Source organism: Canis lupus, chromosome 34 (assembly GCF_048164855.1).
Source record: "Canis lupus baileyi chromosome 34, mCanLup2.hap1, whole genome shotgun sequence".
Classification (NCBI taxonomy): Eukaryota; Metazoa; Chordata; class Mammalia; order Carnivora; family Canidae; genus Canis; species Canis lupus.
This window is the reverse complement of record NC_132871.1, coordinates 14,857,232-14,877,912: the sequence shown is the minus strand read 5'-3', so window position 1 is coordinate 14,877,912 and position 20,681 is coordinate 14,857,232. Positions and strand designations below refer to the sequence as shown.

Genomic DNA, 20,681 nt, shown 5'->3' with positions numbered 1-20,681 from the left:
TTTAAACTTGCAGTGTACTTCAGGGCGCCTGGGTGGCTCAGTTGGTTAAGCATCTGCCTTGAGCTCAGGTCGTGATCCCAGATCCTGGGAGCCATCCTGGGAGCCGCTATAGGACTCCCTGCTGGGTAGGGAGCCTGCTTCTCCTCTCCTCCCCGCCCCTGCTCTCTGTCACTATTTCTGTCTCTCTCTCAAATAAATAAATAAAATCTTAAAAAAAAAAATAAATTAGCGCCTACTTCAAACAAACCACTTTTCTTTTATTTGGGGGTTCACTTAAAGCTTATGTAAAGTCAAGTGGGCCCAAGTGTAGGGTACCTGTTGCTTACTTGAAAGGATCCTTTGGTCATATACTAGCTGTAACACTTAGATCAGCAGTACAAATTTTCTTGAGTTTTTGACTTGTGCATTTTAAAAGAGGATCTGCTCAATTTCTGGGGAGATATAACAATCAGTGGACAAAATAGACATGATCCTAACCTTCATGAATCACAAGACTTAAACACAGAAGAACTAGAGTTGAGTTGTTTTCTATGTCTGGGGACATTCCTCCTTCCAAGTACCCCTCTCCACATTCTAAATTTCCATTACCTGCCATAAGACAAACCTGCTTATAGATAGTTCTGCAATGGTATGTGGATGGAAAACCAATGTCAAACCAGAGATTACATTTTATTTATTTTTATTTTTAAATATTTATTTATTTATTTGTTCATGATAGAGAGAGAGAGAGAGAGAGAGGCAGAGACACAGGCAGAGGGAGAAGCAGGCTCCATGCCGGGAGCCCCACACGGACTCAATTCCGGGTCTCCAGGATCGCGCCCCGGGCCGAAGGCAGGCACCAAACTGCTGAGCCACCCAGGGATCCCTAGAGATTACATTTTAGATAGTATATATTTTCACATATTCCTGAATTGATGAGGCAGTGAGGACCTGAGAAATTTTCTAATCATTAAATTCAATTCCAAGTTACTGTATTTTCACCTTTATTTGTCCAAAAAATGATTACACATGGGTGTTGATTTCCTTTTTCCTTTCTTCCTTGCTTTCTTAAGTTTATCACAATAGCATACTCCACTGCCAATGATTTTTCTTTTAAAAAGATTTAAAATTTGCTTCTCACATATATGTGTTCATGTTTTCCTTCATTTTCTGGGGGTAAATGATCCTTGCCAATGAGGGCCTCTAACAGAAAACCCTTGTTTCAGTTACAAGTAGCTGTTTGATGCCATTTCCCCTCCACACGGGCCCATGAGACCTTTTTCTTCCTTCTCGCTGAACCTCAGGAATGGTGTCTAGGTAAATGCCAAGCCAAAGAAGCAAGATATAGTTAAAATCTGTTCTCTAGGCAGTTTTTTTTTTTTTCTAGGCAGTTTTTATAGTTGTTAAGGGTAGCTTCTTGTTTAAGAAATGTGGTTCAAAAATAAAGAAAGAAAGAAAAAGAAAGAAAGAAAGAAAGAAAGAAAGAAAGAAAGAAAGAAAGATGGTTCAGTCTGTTAAGATTGGCCTTTCCTTCGAAGTCCACCATAGTTGGCTTATTTATACTTTTTTTTTTAATTTTTATTTATTTATGATAGTCACAGAGAGAGAGAGAGAGAGAGAGAGAGAGGCAGAGACACAGGCAGAGGGAGAAGCAGGCTCCATGCACTGGGAGCCCGATGTGGGATTCGATCCCGGGTCTCCAGGATCGCGCGCGCCCTGGGCCAAAGGCAGGCGCCAAACCGCTGCACCACCCAGGGATCCTATTTATACATTTTTAAGAACATTAAACACCTTATGCAAATACAGCATTTTGCAATTATCCCTCATTTATCTAAAGAGCATTTTAAATATTAATCAACTATGTAACAGAACTTCTGCAAAGCCAGGATAAGCAGAAAACCCCATGCCTCACATGAGAGGCTCTCCAATTTCCACAGGCTGCCTGCTTAGTAGAGATTTATTCACTATTAGGTTTGTGAGCTTACAAAAATACTGTTATAACTGTAAAACTATTAGGTACTCTTTCAGTCATACAGAAAGTAACATAACAGATCCCCATGTATTCATCACCCCAATTTTACAGATGTTCTGATTTTTGCTAAGGTAAAAATTTATAAACTAGAACTTAAAGCTGGTAGGAATAAAAGATAATACAGGATGATAGAGAGAGGGTAGGCATTATAACTGAGCAAGAAACTAAAAGAGGAGATTGAAGAACTTTGAACTAGATCCACAGACTGAAATACCATAATTGCTTAGACTTGTGTGAATCAGAGGCAAGCTCCTCTCCTGCCCTAGAAGCCTCTAAGGGCATTCTTCTCTGGTAATAGGACAATATGTATTATTGGTAACCCCAAATCATCAATAAAAGGTTAAATTGTGTTCCATTTATGCTACTGCTGGAGAAGGAAAGTCCGTGTGCAACCAATCTAAAAACATTGGAGTAAATGTGAAAGGTTTAAAAATCCAGTTTTAATATGTAAGGGGGAAAGAGTTTAGTTATATCGCATTCCTCTGTGATGCTCATTGTCTTTAGAAGAGTAAAAATTCTTCACTGAACATTTTTTTAAGGTAAATATTTTATCAAAGAACCACATACATACAGAAGAGTACCTAAATCATAATTTATGTGTTATCACAACATGAACACACTCATGTACTCAGATCATGAAACGACATCCCAAGCATCTGAGAATTTTCCTGGTTACCATTGTAACTTAGTTACGATAACTACTCTTGACTTCTTACATCAGAGGTTAGTTTTGACTTTGGAAAAATTTAATATAACAGGATCTAGATTGGGGAGAAAAAGTTGTTGTAATATATTGTTCATCATTTGCCTTTCAAGCAAATGTCTTCCAAATATTTCCTTTTCACATGTAGATGTTCAAGTTCCCTCAACTAAGATGAGGGCAATCCCTGGATGATAGGATGATGATGACAATGATGATGACAAAAATAATATTAATTTTAAAACACTAATTGAGTTTAAGCAAGCTACTTAACCTCTCTGTGCCTTAGTTTTCTCCTCTAGATGATGGTAATGGTGATAGTAATTGTACCTTGCTCACAGAGTTGAGGTAACAATTATAATGTAAATGTAAACATGTAGAGCACTTAGCATGGTGCCTACTATGTAGTAAGGGCTCAACTGTGTGTGTGTGTGTGTGTGTGTGTGTGTGTGTGTGTGTAATAAATGAAGTTGACCCAGAAGAGGGCGAGGTGTGTTATTAGATTTTTTTTTAAGATTTTATTTATTCATTCACGAGAGATAGAGAGAGAGGCAGAGACACAGGCAGAGGGAGAAGCAGGCTCCTCGGGTGGAGCCTGATGTGGGACTCGATCCTAGGACCCCAGGATCACAACCCAAGCTGAAGGCAGAAGCTCAATCACTGAGCCACCCAGGCACCCCATTAGATTTTAATATTATCCACAATTTTATTTTACTACTACATGATCACACAGATGGCAAAAGGCTCCACTGTGTGGATGAAAGGTCACAAAGTCATTGGGTAAAGAGGCATTTGCTTTCCTTGGTAAGTAGAAAATCATATATGGTATGCCACTGAATCAGAGGAGAAAAAGCATAAGGAGAAACCATGTGGCTGAGTTGACTCCAATTTTATTTCTAGACTTTGATCAACCCGCAGAAAGTGTTTTATTTTTTATATTTTAAAGATTTTATTTATTTCACAGAGAGAGCACAAGCAGGGGGAGTGGCAGGCAGAGGGAGAGGGAGAAGCAGGCTTCCTGCTGAGCAAGGAGCCTGATGGGGGCCTTGATCCCAGGACACTGGGATCATGACCTGAGCTGAAGGCAGACACTTAACTGATTGAGCAACCCAGGGGCCCCAAGAAAGTGTTTTACATTTATTTAAAAAATATGTATGGGTCACATAACACAAATAAAACTAATGAAATCTGAATTAAGTCAATGGATTATATTGATGTTAATTTCCTGGTTGTGATATTGTGCTATGGTTATAATTGGTAACACCATATGTTACCAGCTGTGTGCAGAGTATATGGGCTCTCTCTGTATTATTTCTTAGAACTGCATGTAAATCTATAATTATCTCAATGAGAGTTTTTTTTTTTTAAACATACTAATGGAGCTACATACTTTGAACCCAAGACTGTTCTATGCTCAAGGTTCAAGGAGAAACAGCAAAACATATTCCTGCCCTCAGAGAGGATGAAGCAGGAATGAGAAGGGACTTTGAACTAGCTTTTAGAAGTACAGGGGCACCTGAGTGCACTTACAGGTGGATTTTTTAAAAGATTTTATTTATTTATTCATGAGACACACACACACACACACACACACACAAGAGTGAGGCAGAGACACAGGCAGAGGGAGAAGCAGGTTCCACATAGGGAGCCCGACGTGGGACTTGATCCTGCGTCTCCAGGATCACGCCCTGGGCCAAAGGCAGGCGATAAACCACTGAGCCACCCAGGGATCCCCTACAGGTAAATTTTTTAAAAAAGATTTTATTTATTTATTTGACAGAGCACAAGCTGGGGTGGGGGGGGGGTAGGGAGTGGCAGGGAGAGGGAGAAGCCGGCTTCCTACTGAGCAGGGAGCCCAATGTGGGGCTTGATCCAAAGACCCTGTGATCCTGACCTGAGCCAAAGGCAGACACTTAAGTGACTGAGCCACCCAAGTGGCCCTATAGGTGGATTTTTTTCGATAAACATGCTCTACATACAAAAAAAAAAAAAAAAAAATGCTCTACAGCACTGTAAATGTATTTTCCTTATGACTTTCTTAACATTTTCTTTTCTCAGGATGCCTGGGTGGCTCAGTGATTGAGCATCTGCCTTTGGCTCGGGTTGTGGTCCCAGAGTCCTGGGATTGAGTCCCATATCGGGCTCCCCACAGGGAGTCTGCTTCTCCCTCTGCCTGTGTCTCTGCCTCTCTCTCTCTGTGTGACTCTCATGAATAAAGAAATAAAATCTTAAAAAAAAAAAACTATTTTCTTTTCTCTAGCTTATTTCATTCTAAGAATACAATATATAATATAATATGCAAAATATGTGTTAATCAACTTTATGTTATAGGTAAAGTTTCCAGTAGCCAGTAGGCTATTAGTAGTTAAGTTTTGGGGGAGTCAAAAGTTATATGCAATTTTCAATTGTGTGGGGGTCACTGACACTCCTAACTTTGCTCAAGGGTTGAGTGGTATAACTTTGTATAAGGGTCAACTTGTCTACCTGGTTGCACTAAATAGCTTGAAAAGATTGAATATAGAAATGATTATCCTAAAAGTCTCCATGTCCTCAAGGAAACGTAGCCAATCAACATTTATGAGCTATCCATATATGCTCTAAAATTAGTAAGTAGCAATCCTTCAGATTTTGGATTAGATGAAAAGAATACTGTCTTAATGGTGAGGACTGTCAAGTGTTGTGGAATGGAACCAAAGAACAGGAAGATTGACATCCTGTGCTGAAAGCTTTAAAGAGGCTGAATTCACATCTGTCTTTGTAGGTGTATATGTGTTTCTGCCTGAGATGGATTAGATAGTCTCATATGTTTTTGTGATCCTGTGAAGTTCTACATATTCAAATTATAAATGTCTTTAGTGGGAATGTGCTCTTTTTTTTTTTTTTTTTCTTGCTGGGACTAAACAATATACAGGATACACTGCTGATACAATGGAATCCATCTTCCAAGGAAATATTCTTCAAACTTTTTCAATCTGCCATACATTTTCAGATCTCTAAATTTTGCCTGTACTGGAGGGTTGGGAATAAGGGTGGGCAAAGACAGGATATTGTCTTCAGAACAAAAATTAATTGCATGCTGGCTAAGGTGATTATATGATTGCTTAAACCAGGACACTTAAAAAAAAACAGGCTTTCAAAAATGTTTTTGTTGAAGTCTAATCTACATGCAAAAATGTATATATATAATATATAGCTTGATGAATCTTCCCTCAGTAAATACCTATGTAACCAGCACCCAGATTGAGAAACAGAATATTAGCAAGAAGATAGAAAAACCTTGTATGTTCCTTTCCAGTTACTATACCCCTCCTCACAAGGGGAACTACTATCTTGACTTTTCTTATTGCAGAGATGAATTTTGCCTATTTTTAGCTTTCACATAAATTGAATCCATACAGTATATACTTGTTTATGTCTCATTTCTTGGCATCGACATTATGGGTTGATCCATATTGTTGAATGAAGTTGTAGTTATAGGTCATTCATTCTCTTTGTTGTGTATTATTCCATGGTGTGAATATATGACAATTTATTTATTCATTCTATTAATGATGGTAATTTGGGGAGTGTCTAGTTTTTGGCCACGACAAATGGTGCTGCTAATAATAATCTAGTGCATGTCTTTTGGTAAACGTGTACATATTCCTCTGGAGCATATACCCAGGAGAATTGCTGGATCATATAAGTTTAGCTTGAATAATTACTGCTGGTTTTCCAGAGTGTTTGTTGTCATTTAAACTCCTGTCAGTAGAACATGAGACCTCTCTGCCTGCTTTACATCCTCTCCAGTACTTGGCATTTTTCATGTTTAGCCATTCAGATATATGATAGACATATACTCATTTGATTTTAATTTGCATTTCTCTGTTGACTAATGAGGTTGATATTTTGCTTATGTTTGTCTCTATTTTTGGATATAATTTTTTTGTAAAATACTTGGGTAGACTCTTTTGTCTATTTAAATCTTTGTGCGTATTTTTCTATTCCTTAGTCTTTTCTTGTCAAACTAAGACACACTTCTATGAAAAAAACAGATCATAAGATTAACAATTTAGTTTTGGATTTGTTGAGTCTGGGATATATGGAGGCATCTATATAGAGACATCCTGAAGCTGTTGAGTTATGTGGGTCTGGAGTTCAGAAAAAAGTTCTGGGCTGGAGATATGAATTTTGGAGTCCCTGCCATGTGGGTAACATCTCAGTAAAAGAGTGAGGGAGGTCACCCACAGAGAAAAAGTCTTAGATCTGAGCCTGAGAGCCACCAGGGTTGTTCATAAATTGGGAGTAAAGAAGATAAGGGCCAAAGAGCCCAAGAAGGAACTCATGAGAGGCAGGGAAAAGGGGAGAAGCAGAAGCCAAGTAAAAAGGGTTTATGGAAGGAGGGGTGTTCAGTGCATTGAAGTGTTCGACTGGTGTTGATTAAAAATAACAACACCACGTTCTGTCCCCTTTCCTCCCTTTCTAGCCATCATCGTGTACAGACTGCCATGGACCTGGAAATGCAGCAAGCTCCTGATGAAATCCATCCATGCGGGGTTACACACCGTTGCTGCCATTCTCGTAATTATCTCTCTGGTGTCTGTTTTTGATTACCACAATGCCGGGAATATCCCCAACATGTACAGTCTACACAGCTGGGTTGGACTGACGGTTGTCATACTCTACATCTTACAGGTCAGTGTCTCAGGGTCTTTATAAACATAATATAAAAAGTCAACCAGCTCTGATACCTTAGATGTTTTCTGCATATTCATATTTCTTGGAAATCATCTTCTCGTTCCCCCAACTAGGCCATTTGTTTCCATTGTAAGTATTCTTGCTTGAGGGGCCACCAGAACCACAGAATTATTTATTTAAAGATTTTATTTATTCATGAGAGACACACAGAGAGAGAGAGAGAGAGAGGCAGAGACACAGGCAGAGGGAGAAGCAGGCTCCGTGCAGGGAGCCCAACGTGGGACTCGATCCCAGGTCTCTAGGATCACATCCTGGGCTGAAGGCGGTGCTAAACTGCTGAGCCACCTGGGCTGCCCACTGAAGACATTTTTATTAAGTTAAAAAGACATTAGTGCTTGCCACCTTTGTCATTCAACCTTCTTTTAGAGATTTTAGCTACAAAATAATTTTTAAAAAACTGTAAAAGTAATAGAGAATTTGTGACCTTTTTTCAGTTTGCAGATCATGTAATGTATGCCTGGTAACCCAAGAGATGACCTGGGTAATAAGAGCATTTGGAAAAGTGGCTGGCTATGATAGCCATTCATAATTCAATAACTTTTGCTTAAACTAGAAACAACTACTTAAATAAGTAGAATTCATTTATAATATGGATATATAAATTATACCTAGGAATAAACTGAACAATGAGGATATAAAATATATAGAATATGTAAAATACTATGAAATCTTTTTGAGAAAACATGGTATAATTAGATACCATGTTAATAATAGAGAAAAATTAATATAAAGTATCTTTCACTCTTCAACCATATTTATGTTTAATATAATTCTGAGTTTAAGCCCAATGGGAGTCTTAAACTTGCAGAGCAAATATCCAAGGATAATCAAAAAAAATTTTGAAAAAGAAGCAAAGGGAGACCTGCCTTATTCAAAACAAGTTATTAACATGAAAGTGAAAAAATATAGTCATGGAAAGAACAGAAAGGACAGAAACTGTCCAAGTACGTATGAGAACTTTTCCTATGACACTATGGTATTTCAATTTAGTAGGGAAAGAATGCTTATTTAGTAAATATTACTATCATAATTGGTTATCCATTTGGAAGAAACTAAAAAAAAATCTGTCAGGTTTCTTAAGTTAAAAGTAAGAAGAGGAAGCAGTGTCTCTTTTTGAATCAAGACGAATTCAGGTGGAGGATCTTGGAGCTGCCACTTGTGGGTGGAGAACAGGAAGTCCCACTTCCCTGGAGCAGCAGCAGCTGCTCCCTTGCTGCTCGCTTCCAAGGCCATGACAGCCTGCACTTCAGTCCCAGAGTTTAACTGTGTGCGGACCATGCACCAAGTCTGTGAGGAGTTTGTGCCTCCACCCAAGAACAACTCAGAACCAATCCTACCACAGAGTATGAAGAGTGCGGGCAGGAGAGATTGGCAAGTTCAGATCCTCTTACCTTAGCATCGTTGGGGGTTGGCTTAGCTTCCATGTCTGGAATTATCTGCCAAGTGAAGCCAGTGTCCGGGTGGTTTCAGTAAATAAAGGAAGGAGGGAGGCAAGGAACAAAGGCTACAACCAGAAAAGGCTGAAAGGTCTTCCTTCTTCCTCATGTTTACCTATGGAGTATAAAGCATTTCAAGTGTCAAATTCTTTTCTACTTGTGAGATGTAGCCTCTGGGGCATTTTAAAAAATAACAAACTACCAGAGGTCCAAACTGTACTCTCTCGGGTTGCATTCTCTGGATATCTGACCTCTGCTTTCCTCAGCCCATTGCCAGGAAGGAGATAAGTGGTTCCTGAGATCCTTGAGCCTACCCAGGAAGGAGAGGGCCCATCTTTCCTGAGTCCATATATTAAACTCAGTAAAAATGTATTTGGGTCTGCTTGTACCTTAGGTGTTCTCTTGACCAAGGCACTTGGGTTGGACCAGCTTGGATCATCTGATCTGCTGCCTGCCCCCTGCCCAATTCTCCAGCCCCAAAAATAGAATCACAAGAATGATTCCCCTACAAAGCAAAGATCCTATATATCTCTTTTGAAGAGGAAATTAATCTGAAATGTCTTTATGACAATCTCCCCCCAAATTTTGCTGACATATCTTTTCTTTTCTTTTTTTTCCTCTTTCTGAGATGTTCCTTCTCTCTGCTTCCAAAGCATCCTCTTAGAATAGTTTTCAAAGTCTGATCCATGGAACTCTGGGTGAGGTGTGGGGTAACCAAGATTTTCAGGTGGTCTTTCTTTTCAGAGCAATTTTCATAATACTAAGATGGTATTTATCTTTGTCTCAGTTTCTTACAAGGGTTCAGGGGACTTTTCCAGAGGCTGCATTATGTGTGATATCCTATAAAACTGAATGTGGACTGGGTGACGGGCATAAGGAGGGCACTTGATGGGTTGAGCACTGGTTATTGTACTATATGTTGGCAAAAGGAATTTAAGTAAAATACTTAAAAAATTAAAATTAAAAAAGTTAAAAGCGGAAAAAAAAAGACTGAATGCAGAGACAAATAGAGGAATCCAATGATCCACTATTAAAATGATTTAAAAACATGCCACCTGGCTTGCTGTTTTTTTGTTTCAGACCATAGAGTTATTTTTCTGTAAGACATGTTATTTATGTAAATATGTAGTAAATTTGTTATCATTGTTAAATGAATCAGTATTTTTAGAGGTTTCAGTTTTAATTTCTAATATGATAAATACCAAAAGACTTAAACCATATAAATAAAAGCTCTTTGGGGTTCTCCATTTAAAAAGCTTTATTGTATGTATTTAGAAGTTACAAATCATGATAAAATTAACTGTTATGATTCCACCATCCAACCTAATTTAGAAAACAGAACCTCTACCCCCTCCTACCTCAATCCCATACTCTCTACTCACCTCAACGTCTAGGGGTAGCCATGCTCTGGAAGTTTTTCCATCATTCCCTGTTTTTCTTTATAATCTTACTGCATGCCATGAATCCCCAAACAAAATGTCTAATTTTGCTTTTTTACTATTTAAAAAATATTCTCTTGATATTCGTATTCTGTTGCAACTTTTTTTCATTCTACCGATTCAACTATATTGATTCCTCTATCTGTACTCATTTTTACTTTTGTAACCCATTATACAAGTATGTTATGAATTTACTTATCCACTCTCCTGCTATTTAGACATTTGGACTATTTTCAGTTGTTTTCTGTTATGAACAATGCTATATTGAACATTCATGAACACATTTCCTGGACCTCAATGCAAAGGTTACTCTGGGTGTATATTCTCGAGTGGAATATATACTCAGCCTAAACAAGAAATGCCAAATCGTTTTCCAATTTGGTTGATCCCAGTGTGTACCTGCCAGCAGCATATAAGAGTTCCCATAAGGCATATCTTTGCTAACTTGCGAATAACATGCATCCTTTGCAAACTTTTTAATTATTGCCAAACTAGTGGGTTTAAAAATGATGTCCTCTTGTGGCTTTAATGTTTATTTCACTGGTTATTCCTGTTTCTCTTCTAAGAAATCTCTGTTTGTATCTTTTGTCCATTCGAAAAATGAGGGTTTTTTTCCTTTTCCTTGAAGATTTATAGTTCTGTATCAGATTCCTTTTCATTTATATGTATTGCTTATATATGTCTTCTGGTTTGAAGCTTATATTTTCTCTTTTGTTAGTATTTACTGACAAATGGAATTCTCAATTTTAATGAAACAAATGAATCTTTTCCTTTAAGGCTATTATTTTTTATTTCGTTTTGGTAACTTGTTTGTGAGATCTTCCCCACTACTGAGGTCAAAACAAACCAGATTCTCAGGTTCTGCTTCAGAACTGCTCAATCAGAAACTCTGGGTGAGGGGCCTGGCAGGATGTGCTCACAAGCCCTTCAGGTGATCAGAAGCATGCTGTTTGAGATCAGTTTGCCTAAGAGAAAAGCTTGTCTGCTTTAATCTGTTAATATAGTCAATTATGTCAGTAGATTTTTCTAATATTAAACTTGAGTGAATTAAAAACATTTTTAAATGTCTCAAGACTCTCTTTTGCTCTTTGAGATACTCAAGTTCTTATCTTTAGTTGTTTTATTTGTGTGCTAACTAGGCTTCTCAGAAAAGTCATTTCACAACTTAATGACTTTTGTTAGCAGGAGGAAATCCAACCTCTCACTTCTTTCTTGCTCAGATCCAGAGAGCAAGTAGTGTTTAAGAACACAGGATTTGCACTCAGGGAGACCTCAGTTTGAATCAGGTCCCTCCAATTGTAGCTGGTGACCATAAGACAGATTATTGAACTTTTCTGAACTTAGTTTGCTCACCTACAAATCAAGGCTTTTGATACATCCTTTACAACATCATAATCAAAGCCAAATAATGCATGGAAATGCTTGCCTACGGCTTAGCATACTGGAGTGACATGAATCAGCTATTGTTATTAGAAGTATAAGTCTTGTGGGAGGCTCCTTTGTGACCTGAAGATGGCATTTAAAATTTTATTTCTATTATAGATCCTAGACACCTTCATGATTGAGAACATACATTTTATGTCAATGAAATTTTGTTCATTAGTCCATCGATTTATTCAACAATTAAATACGTATTGTATTTTAGATTCCTTGCTAGGCTGTAGGGGATGCATTGTTCCACAAGACAAGCATGGGAGAGAAAGGGAGATTGTGAATGTTGGGGTGAATCTATAACTATGTCTCTGCAGGTTGCAAAGCCCAGCTGGAAAATTGAACACCAACTCTATTGTAATTGAAGGAAGGAGGGAATTATTGGCTTGGGATGCTTTTTTTGGTTTGTTTGGTTCGGTAGCAGAAAAGTGAGACTCTGTTTTCCCCATGAGGTGGTGATAAAATCATCTGCTAGTAGAAGGCATAGAGGACAGCGAGTAGTTTAAGGAAGAGGGAACATAGAGGACTAGTTGAGAAGTGGGACAATAAAAAGATTGTTGAGCAGTGTTGAAGTGTTCCTAACTGTAAACATCATAACCATGAATTTATAGTGATGTTATTTAACTCTAGTAGTACCTAGTAGACCAGAGATAGTCCTGAAGACGGCTGAGCCAGTGCTGGGATGTTGCCAGGGACATGGGATGCAAGACAGTACGGCAAGGAGATGTAGGATATTGACAGGGGAATGTAGTGTTCAATTGTGTATTGTCTCTCTTAATAAACAACTGTGGACATATTCTAGTTGCTGCTGATGAGATGTTTTAATCCCAGGAAGAAACATGCTTATAACATCTGGAAAATGGCCTAAGACAGGGCTTCTCAAAGTATGGTCCCTAGAACAGCTTCGTTAGCATTGCCAGAGAAATTAGAAATATAGATTCTTAAGTTCCATTCCAGACCTACTGAATCAGAAACTCTAGGGATGGGGCCCAGCAATATATGCTTTAAGTGCAGGAATGAGTGAGTATATAAAATAGCAGAAAAACAGAGAGGACCTCCATATAATAATCTGTAAATCATTTGATTGCTCATTAAATCCAACTTTACGGTTAAAAAAAGAAAAAGGAAATCATACCTAATACAAAAGCTAGCTAGGCAGATATTTCCTAGTTTCATTAATGTTGTTTGCAAATAAAAGCTTTTTTAGGTTTCAGAGTTCACACATATATTTTTTTTAAACTCATTTGTTTCATAAAGTGAGATAAAACTGGAGTAGTAAAATACATTTGTAAATGAGCAGATAATAATTAGTAATTAACTGAGAAAGCCCAGGTATTTACTATAGGAACTTTAAAAGTAAACTTTTATTGTCTATTTCCAATTATAAAAGTAATATAAATACACATTAATTTTCAAATTTATAAAATACAGAAAAAATAAAGAAAAAAACAAACATCATTGATAATGCCATAATCCAGACATATCATTATATTGTTTCATTTCCTTCAGGCATATATTATGCCTATGAATATACATTTAAAAAAATTTTTAATGTAATTGGGATCATACTACATATTCACTTTGATATCAAAATAATAATTTTTAAATGAAATTTTATTCTTCTTTAGCTCTCTTAAGAACTCCATTGTGGTGAAGAACAGCTTTCTGTAGGTGATGGTTCCTAAACACTGGAGCACTTTGTTTGCCAATAGTTGGCTCTTAATACATGTTTGAGAGTGAAAGTAATGGAAGATTCCACTGCCTTCACTTTTAGGGGGTTTTCCAGACTGTGGTTAACCCATATCTCTGAAACAATTCAGGTGAATCAAAAGCAGTGGCCTTCAAACTTTAACATGTATTAAGAATTGCCTGGGCATTCCGTTAAAAAGCAGATTCCTGGGCCCAACTTGCAGAAGTTCTGATTTAGGAGATTTGGATATGTCCCAAGGGATCTCTTTAAAGAAAGGTGCAAGTGTTTCTGATGCAGGTCTTCTATGAACAACACTTCAAGAACCACTGACTTAAAAGGACAAAGCTGTTTTGTTTCAGTCCACTAGGTTTTAAGCTACCATACTGCTTGTAAGATGGTAACGCTAAGATGGTAAAAAGGAAATTAAGAATGATTATTATGAATTATAAATCTTTGTAAGTTGTTATAAATTTGCATCATTTGGAACACTTTTAATCAAAGTTAAGCATTCTGTAATTTTTTCCTTTCCTTTTAAAACTAATTTTCTTTTGCCAAAAAAAAATATATTTTTTAATAGTGAAAATAGCATTATAAGGGGAGTTAAATTACGTGGGGTTCTGTAAGCCAATTTCTGGCAACCCACCTGTTTAGGTCATTGAACCCTACAGGATTACAAGAGGCACACAGGATTTCCTTGAATCCTGAAAGAAATAAGAGAAAACCGAATCTTAGGAATGAAGAGTCAAGAGAACAAAAATATGGAAAATATGTATTTCCATGAGCAAGTCACATAAAAAGTGTGATGACTTTACTCACAGAGTGTATATACGCTGAGTCTTTGGTGGCCACTTACCTGAGCCCCCTTTTCATGGACAAAGCACAACCTGAACATCGGGATGCTTGCCCTTTGATACTAATGAAATCACTAAACGTCACTGAAGGAGAATTAATGACATTCTGAACCACCAAGGGGGACCCTCTGTACCATTTCTTATACACTCAGGCATTTGTGGCAATGAGTAGACAATAAAATATGCACACCAGCCTATCAAATGCATTTTTTAACTTCCATTCTTTACCATGTCCCAGAAATTTATTCTAAATGTGTTTTAGGGTTTCACACCCTTTCTGCCTTCGTTCTTCTGGTGTCCCCCAGAAGTCCTTTTATCTTAGTCAGGAAAGCTGAGCCATGATGTTGTGTTTCTCCCTGTTCTCCCTACTGCTCATACTTGTTTTGTTTGGGTGGTAGGTCCAAGGTAAGTACCTGAAAAAATGCCTCTTTAGATTCAGTAGCGTAGTGGTCACTAAATTATCTTCACTCTCTTAGGGAGAAGAGAACAGTTAATGGGCTGTGGGACAACAAAACAAATTGAAAGTGTCACCACACATCACTTACATAGGAACCTTGCTGTCCTCTGCAGAGAAGCATCCCACGAGGGATTTAATTGTCAAGGAATTGGAGATAATCTCTCTGCAGAATTCATTATTTCCTCGTTAAACAAGATTGTCAGCCTCTCGACACATACCATTTTAGGTTGAACTGACTAAATGTGTCCTATCGTATTTGGTTTTAGTGAATTGAAAATCTTTACTTCCTTTTCTACTTGGAAATAGATAAAAACAAACAAGAAGGTACCAGAATGTTCACTGTAGCTTTGTTAATGATTAAAAAAACAAAAACAAAAACAACCCAGAAACAGGAAGGGCCCCTGAGTGGCTTAGTGGTTGTCTACCTTGGGCTCAAGTCGTGATCCCTGGGTCCTGGGATCAAATCTTGCATCAGGATTCCTGCGGGGAGCCTGCTTCTCCTTCTGCCAATGTCTCTGCTTCTCTCTCTGTGTGTCTCTCATGAATAAGTAAATAAAATCTTAAAAAGAAAAACAACTAGAAACAGGAATATCCATAGAGAACTGAGTAAATTCCCAGAATTTGGCCATTAAAAAGAATAAACCAGATGCACATATGTTAACGTGAAAAGATCTCTAAGACATACTATTAAGGGAAAAAAGAAAGGTGCAGAACAAGTATGTATGTTAAGATGCCATTTACACTTTAAAAAAGTCTCTTTTTGTACACACACAGACACACACATGCTTGTATAGGCATGGGGTTTTCTGGAAGGATATTTGAGAAAGTGGTAATAGATGTTGCCTTTGAGTAGTTGAACTGGAGCAGAGAAATGAACTTTTCATCTTATGCCCTTGGTTCTATAGGAAGGCTTTTCCTTTTGCACATAATTGTTTTTATAATAATAATTTTAAAAGTAGTTAAAGCTCAAATGATAACCTTTGTTCTTGTTGATGTTCAGCTTCTTCTAGGTGTTCTCGTCTTTCTGCTTCCTTGGGCTCCACTTTCACTCCGAGCACTTGTCATGCCCATGCATGTTTATTCTGGGCTTCTCATCTTTGGAACAGTGATTGCAACGGTACTTATGGGAGTGACTGAGAAACTGATCTTTGGCGTGTAAGTTGCATAGTTTTCTTAATGTTATATTTGAGCTATAAAATGTTAAATTCTTATTCATTGGAAAGATGTGATTTAAACATAACAAAATTTTTAATATTAAAAATATATTACATTAAACATGTAATATAGCATTAATAATGCTTGGAAGAAGGATCAAAAAATCCAAAAAAATTATACCACTCCTATAAAACAACTAGTTTTGAAGTTACACATGCCCTTTTACTCTTTCTGATGTGCATGTTTTTTATATTAATTGTAATTATGATGCACCTACATTTTTGTATCATCCTTTTCCCAATTTTTAAGTGCTATATTATCTTCAGACTTTTAATTTTTAACAATTTTACACTATTTCAATTGAGTTATTTTAGCATATCTTAGTTTCTCCTTAATATCAAACTTCAAGGGAATTTACATAGAAGGTGTGTCAGTGTGCTTTTTTTCAGCAGATAAATTCAAGACTGTTTGACATGTTGTATCACCCTATTTGTAATTGAACACCCTTTCTCTTTTTTGTAGTTCTGGATACAGTTCGTTCCCACCAGAAGGTGTTTTCGCAAATACCCTCGGCCTCCTGAATGTGGTATTTGGGGCGCTCATATTTTGGATAGTCACCAGACCACAATGGCAACGTCCTAAAGAACCAAATCCTATCCTTTTTCAGCCAAATGGAGGCGCTCGAGAGGGAGCAGAAGGCTCAGCAATAAACTTCAGCCATGTCGACCAATCAGATTCAAAATTAAACAATGAAGTAGCAGCAAAGAAAAGAAACTTCTCTGTTGATGAGGCTGGACAGAGATCTACCATGTAAAATGTTATAGAGATTCGGCCATGTAACTTCACTTTTGAAAACTAGCTCTACAGTTTAGCTTCTCCTGTTTAGCCCCCAAGATGATTGAGCTCTGCAGAATCAATATTTATTTTACTCATAAAGTAGGATTCCTTTGAAGAGTTGGTATTGATTAAGGCCTATGAACTTACCTAAATTGGAAAGGAGATGATCAGTGTACATAATAGAAGATATAAATTGTGGTTATGTTACCTTTCTTGAGGATCTTGCATAGAACAGGTGATCAAAATGTGTCTCTCAAAAAACAAACAAACGAACCAAAAGCAGAAACAAAAATGTGTCTCTCGGTCGGTAAATTTCATTAGTTGTCAGCATCTCTGGTCTCTTGTCATGCAGTCATTTCTTGTTAATTCTGAGAATCCAGTCCTAACGTTTTAGAATCAGATCTGGGGCAGGGTTTATGCTACACAGATAACATGAGTGGAGTACAGAAAAAAATTTAGGAAAGTAACTGATTCCCTTCTCTCAGCGCCTGTCTCCTGCTCTCTCCCCAACTAGTTTGGTCTCAGATTCACCTTGGAGACCAGGATTTCTATTAGAGCATTTGGGAGCTGTGACTGAGCCAGAGATAGCTAAAGAGATCTTTTCTTTTCACACCTGGAAGTTTTTCTGAAACTCAGCTTTGTCCCAAAGCTTCTGCGGGGTTTGGTGCCCTTTATAACTCAGATTCTAAACCCAATTAGAATGGAATATGCCTGAAAACTTACGTAGCATAAACTGCTTCACACCCTCAAAGAGCACTTTTCCTCAAGTTTCTGTTTTTATTTTAGAAAGTACTTACATGGCGCTTACTACATGCCAGACACTGTTCTAAGCACTTTATAAATATTAACTCATTCAATCCTCAAACTTTACAGGTTAGGTACTGTTATTATCTTCATTTTACAGCTGGGAGATCTGAAGCTGAGAAAGGTCAGTAACTTCCCCCAAGGGCATATAGCTCATCAGTGGTAGAACTGAGATTTGTCTCTTGGCTGTCTGACTTCTCAGTTCACGTCCCTAACCACTTCACTCTGCTACATTTTTCTATTATATACTAGTTTGTACCTACTCGGACTCACCGCTCGATAAATCCCAATTGCTGGAGTGCAGTGGAGTTGTTAAAGTTTACCCTCTGGCTTTTTCCAAGGCAGATTAACCAAGGAAAGGCAAATAACCAAGGAAAGGGGCCCGCCCACACCTGTAAATAGAGATGGCACCCTGCCGCAGCCAACATGCCATGGCCCAACTTGATGCCCCTTTGATCTTAAAACTATGTCTTGGTAACGAAGAAAACTTTGGGCAAGAACATCTGTAACTTCAAGATTAATTAATTACAATATTTGTTCTGAAGAACATCATCTGTTGAAGAACAACAGCATCTTAGTTGCTGAATAGCTTTAGGTTTGGAGATAGAAGAGACTCACGTCATGGTCTGCTCTTCCCAGTGACAACAGCTAAGGTCCTTCCTGATTTTGGTGGAGTTTTAGGGGATATCTGGAGCTTTGGGTTCTTAGTAGGGAATTGAGACTCAGAGGTGACATCTTTTGTGCATGGAGACCTCTGTCTAGATTCTGGGCTGACTTAAATTAAAACTTAGAGTAGTGAGGTGCCTGGGTGGCTCAATCTGTTGAGTGTCTGACCCTTGGTTTCGGCTTAGGTCATTATCTCCTGGGTCATGGGATTGAGCCCTGCCTCAGGCTCCGTGCTCAACAGGGAGTCTGCTTGAAGATTCTTTCTCCCTCTGCCCCTCCCCCCACTCATATGCATGCACATGTGCTCTCTCTCTAAAATAAAGAAATCTTTAAAAAATATCTAGAATAGTGCCTATGCTGAAATGATGCTTTTCTTTTTGGATTGGTTTGTTTGTTTTTGGTTGTTGTTGGTTTTGGTTTTTTGGTTTCTATGCAATTTTAAACTGGACCCTTTTAATGTGGGTAAAAACCTTACAGTTTACACCAAACACTCTTAACATTTTTGGTGCTTAGTGGAGTTCTTTTTAAGTTAAGTGGTAATTACCTCAGACTGAATATGAGCTTCACTCCATCATATCCATTAAGCTTCACAGCTAACCATTAAAGATTCCCTCACCAAGACACTCTTCTTAATTCTATTTCCAAAATTGATAAAGGTGTCATAAGTATGCCTAGTGCCTGGCTCAATGCCTGGCACATAGTAGGCACAATTAAATTCAGTATAGGTAGAGCATGCTACAATTTTGGTGTCAGGTAGAAGGAGTAATTGCATTGTCACACACAAACATATTTTTGATAAATGGATATTTCTTTACATAAAGGTGCCCAAAATTCCAGTTTTTTAGGGGGAAACGGGTCTGCGACAGCACCAATGATCAAAGCTGCCATTCCATTTTACAAAGGCCATGGAAGAAGTTACTAGTGAAAAGTTAATTATGGATTTGGCATGAGAATATTCTACTCCATTGCAAAGTATTTGAGCACTCATCATCTCAGCCCTTTATTTTCCATTTCTTGTGGGCTAATGTGAGAGCAATCTGGTGGATATTATAAGAACTTCTTTCTCAACCTTTATGAAAACAATGCATAGTAAAATATATCTAGAAAACCTTTCTGAGACTCTTCTTTTAATGGGCTTTTTATTCTAATGGTAATTGTACCTTTATCTTTCAAAAGCTGGTATTTCCTACATAAAGGCATCTCTCCCCAAAATATCTCATTAAAAAGTCCACAAAAAGAAAAAGGGAGAAGAAAGCTTTAGGTATCATTTCCAAAACAGTGATTGAAATCTTCCCAAATAATTATAGCTTGTATCATCAGCAGCGGTAGTCTGGCTTGGCTTACCCCATAATCTAATTTCGGGGGGGGGGGGGGCTTTATTTTAACACTCTTCTAAATCAACACTAAAGCCTTTTCTCTGGAAGGGCTTCTTGAGAAACTTAAATGAATATGCTTTTTGAATTAACGTTCTCGAAAGTGTACAGCTTCCTGTGCTTCTCAGTGGCAGGCTTGAATTCACCCTCTGGAACACTTTCCTTTCCTTTCTTTGTGTGGTTTCATTTAATCTGTGCTGGTTAGAAACAGCATCTCAGACCTTAACAATCAAATGACAAAGAAGGCAACTGGACTTTTTAAGTAATACTGACAAGTGGTTTCTGTTTTCTAAAGGACAAAATAAGGAGGATGTCTTGTTTTTAATTAGGCTCTTTTCCCTGCTGAGCTGAAAATTGTGGTGACATCCCGGTTGACCACAACTGCCTAATCTAAAAGCTCAAAGAAAGAAGTAAAGTGTTATGCTAATTTTATTGCAGTATGATAGAATTTTTATCTTGTTATGTCCTTTCTTCGATAACTCTGACAGGAAACTGTAACTGCTATGTCTCAGAGCTGCACATAGGAAAGTATGGAAAAATGAAAACTATTATTCTTTATTCTGATACCTGAAAACTTTTAAGTGGAAAAGATTACTATATGTTGATCTTGCCTTCTTTGGGAAAAATATTAAGTAGCCCAAACACTTTATAATTGTGTAGAAAAAATATGCATCTATTTTTTTCTTGACCTGGTTTTATACAGTAATAAAAGTTATTTTGGAAGCTATTTGTGTGTGTTCACCATTTCTCTGGGCTGCAAGGTGTGGTTATTCTGAAAGTTTCTGTCCCGTGGTTTTTTTGCTTGTTTGCTTGTGGAAAGAACATTTTTTAAGTTTTATTGAAGTACAGTCAGGGTTTTTTTTTTTTTTTCTTTTTAATAAAGTGTACTCTGACTACCATACCTTTTCCATTGCTGGAAGGATGAGAGAGGATGGTTTCAAAACTGCCGTGGTATTCTCTGGGCCGGATCTGAACTGGAGCCGTCCTTTAGTGCAGAAGGGACCCATAGGTTTAGGCAACCAAAGCAGATTCAGTTTAAGTTGGAACAGCGTGGAAGGAGGGCATATTTAAAAAGCCAGTTATTACAAAACTCT

General features: G+C 37.7%; 1 protein-coding gene across 1 annotated transcript in view; it reads left to right on the top strand.

The window, feature by feature from the left end:
* The window catches only part of CYBRD1 (cytochrome b reductase 1), a 30,417-nt gene extending 10,103 nt beyond the window's left edge, over positions 1-20,314 (top strand). Inside the window, exons 2-4 of the mRNA XM_072811275.1 lie at positions 7,177-7,385; positions 15,753-15,907; positions 16,430-20,314. Of these exons, the coding sequence (XP_072667376.1) occupies positions 7,177-7,385; positions 15,753-15,907; positions 16,430-16,721 (656 nt within the window). The 3' untranslated portion in view covers positions 16,722-20,314. The remainder of the gene's footprint in view (positions 1-7,176; positions 7,386-15,752; positions 15,908-16,429) is intronic.
* The last annotated feature ends 367 nt before the right edge of the window (positions 20,315-20,681 follow it).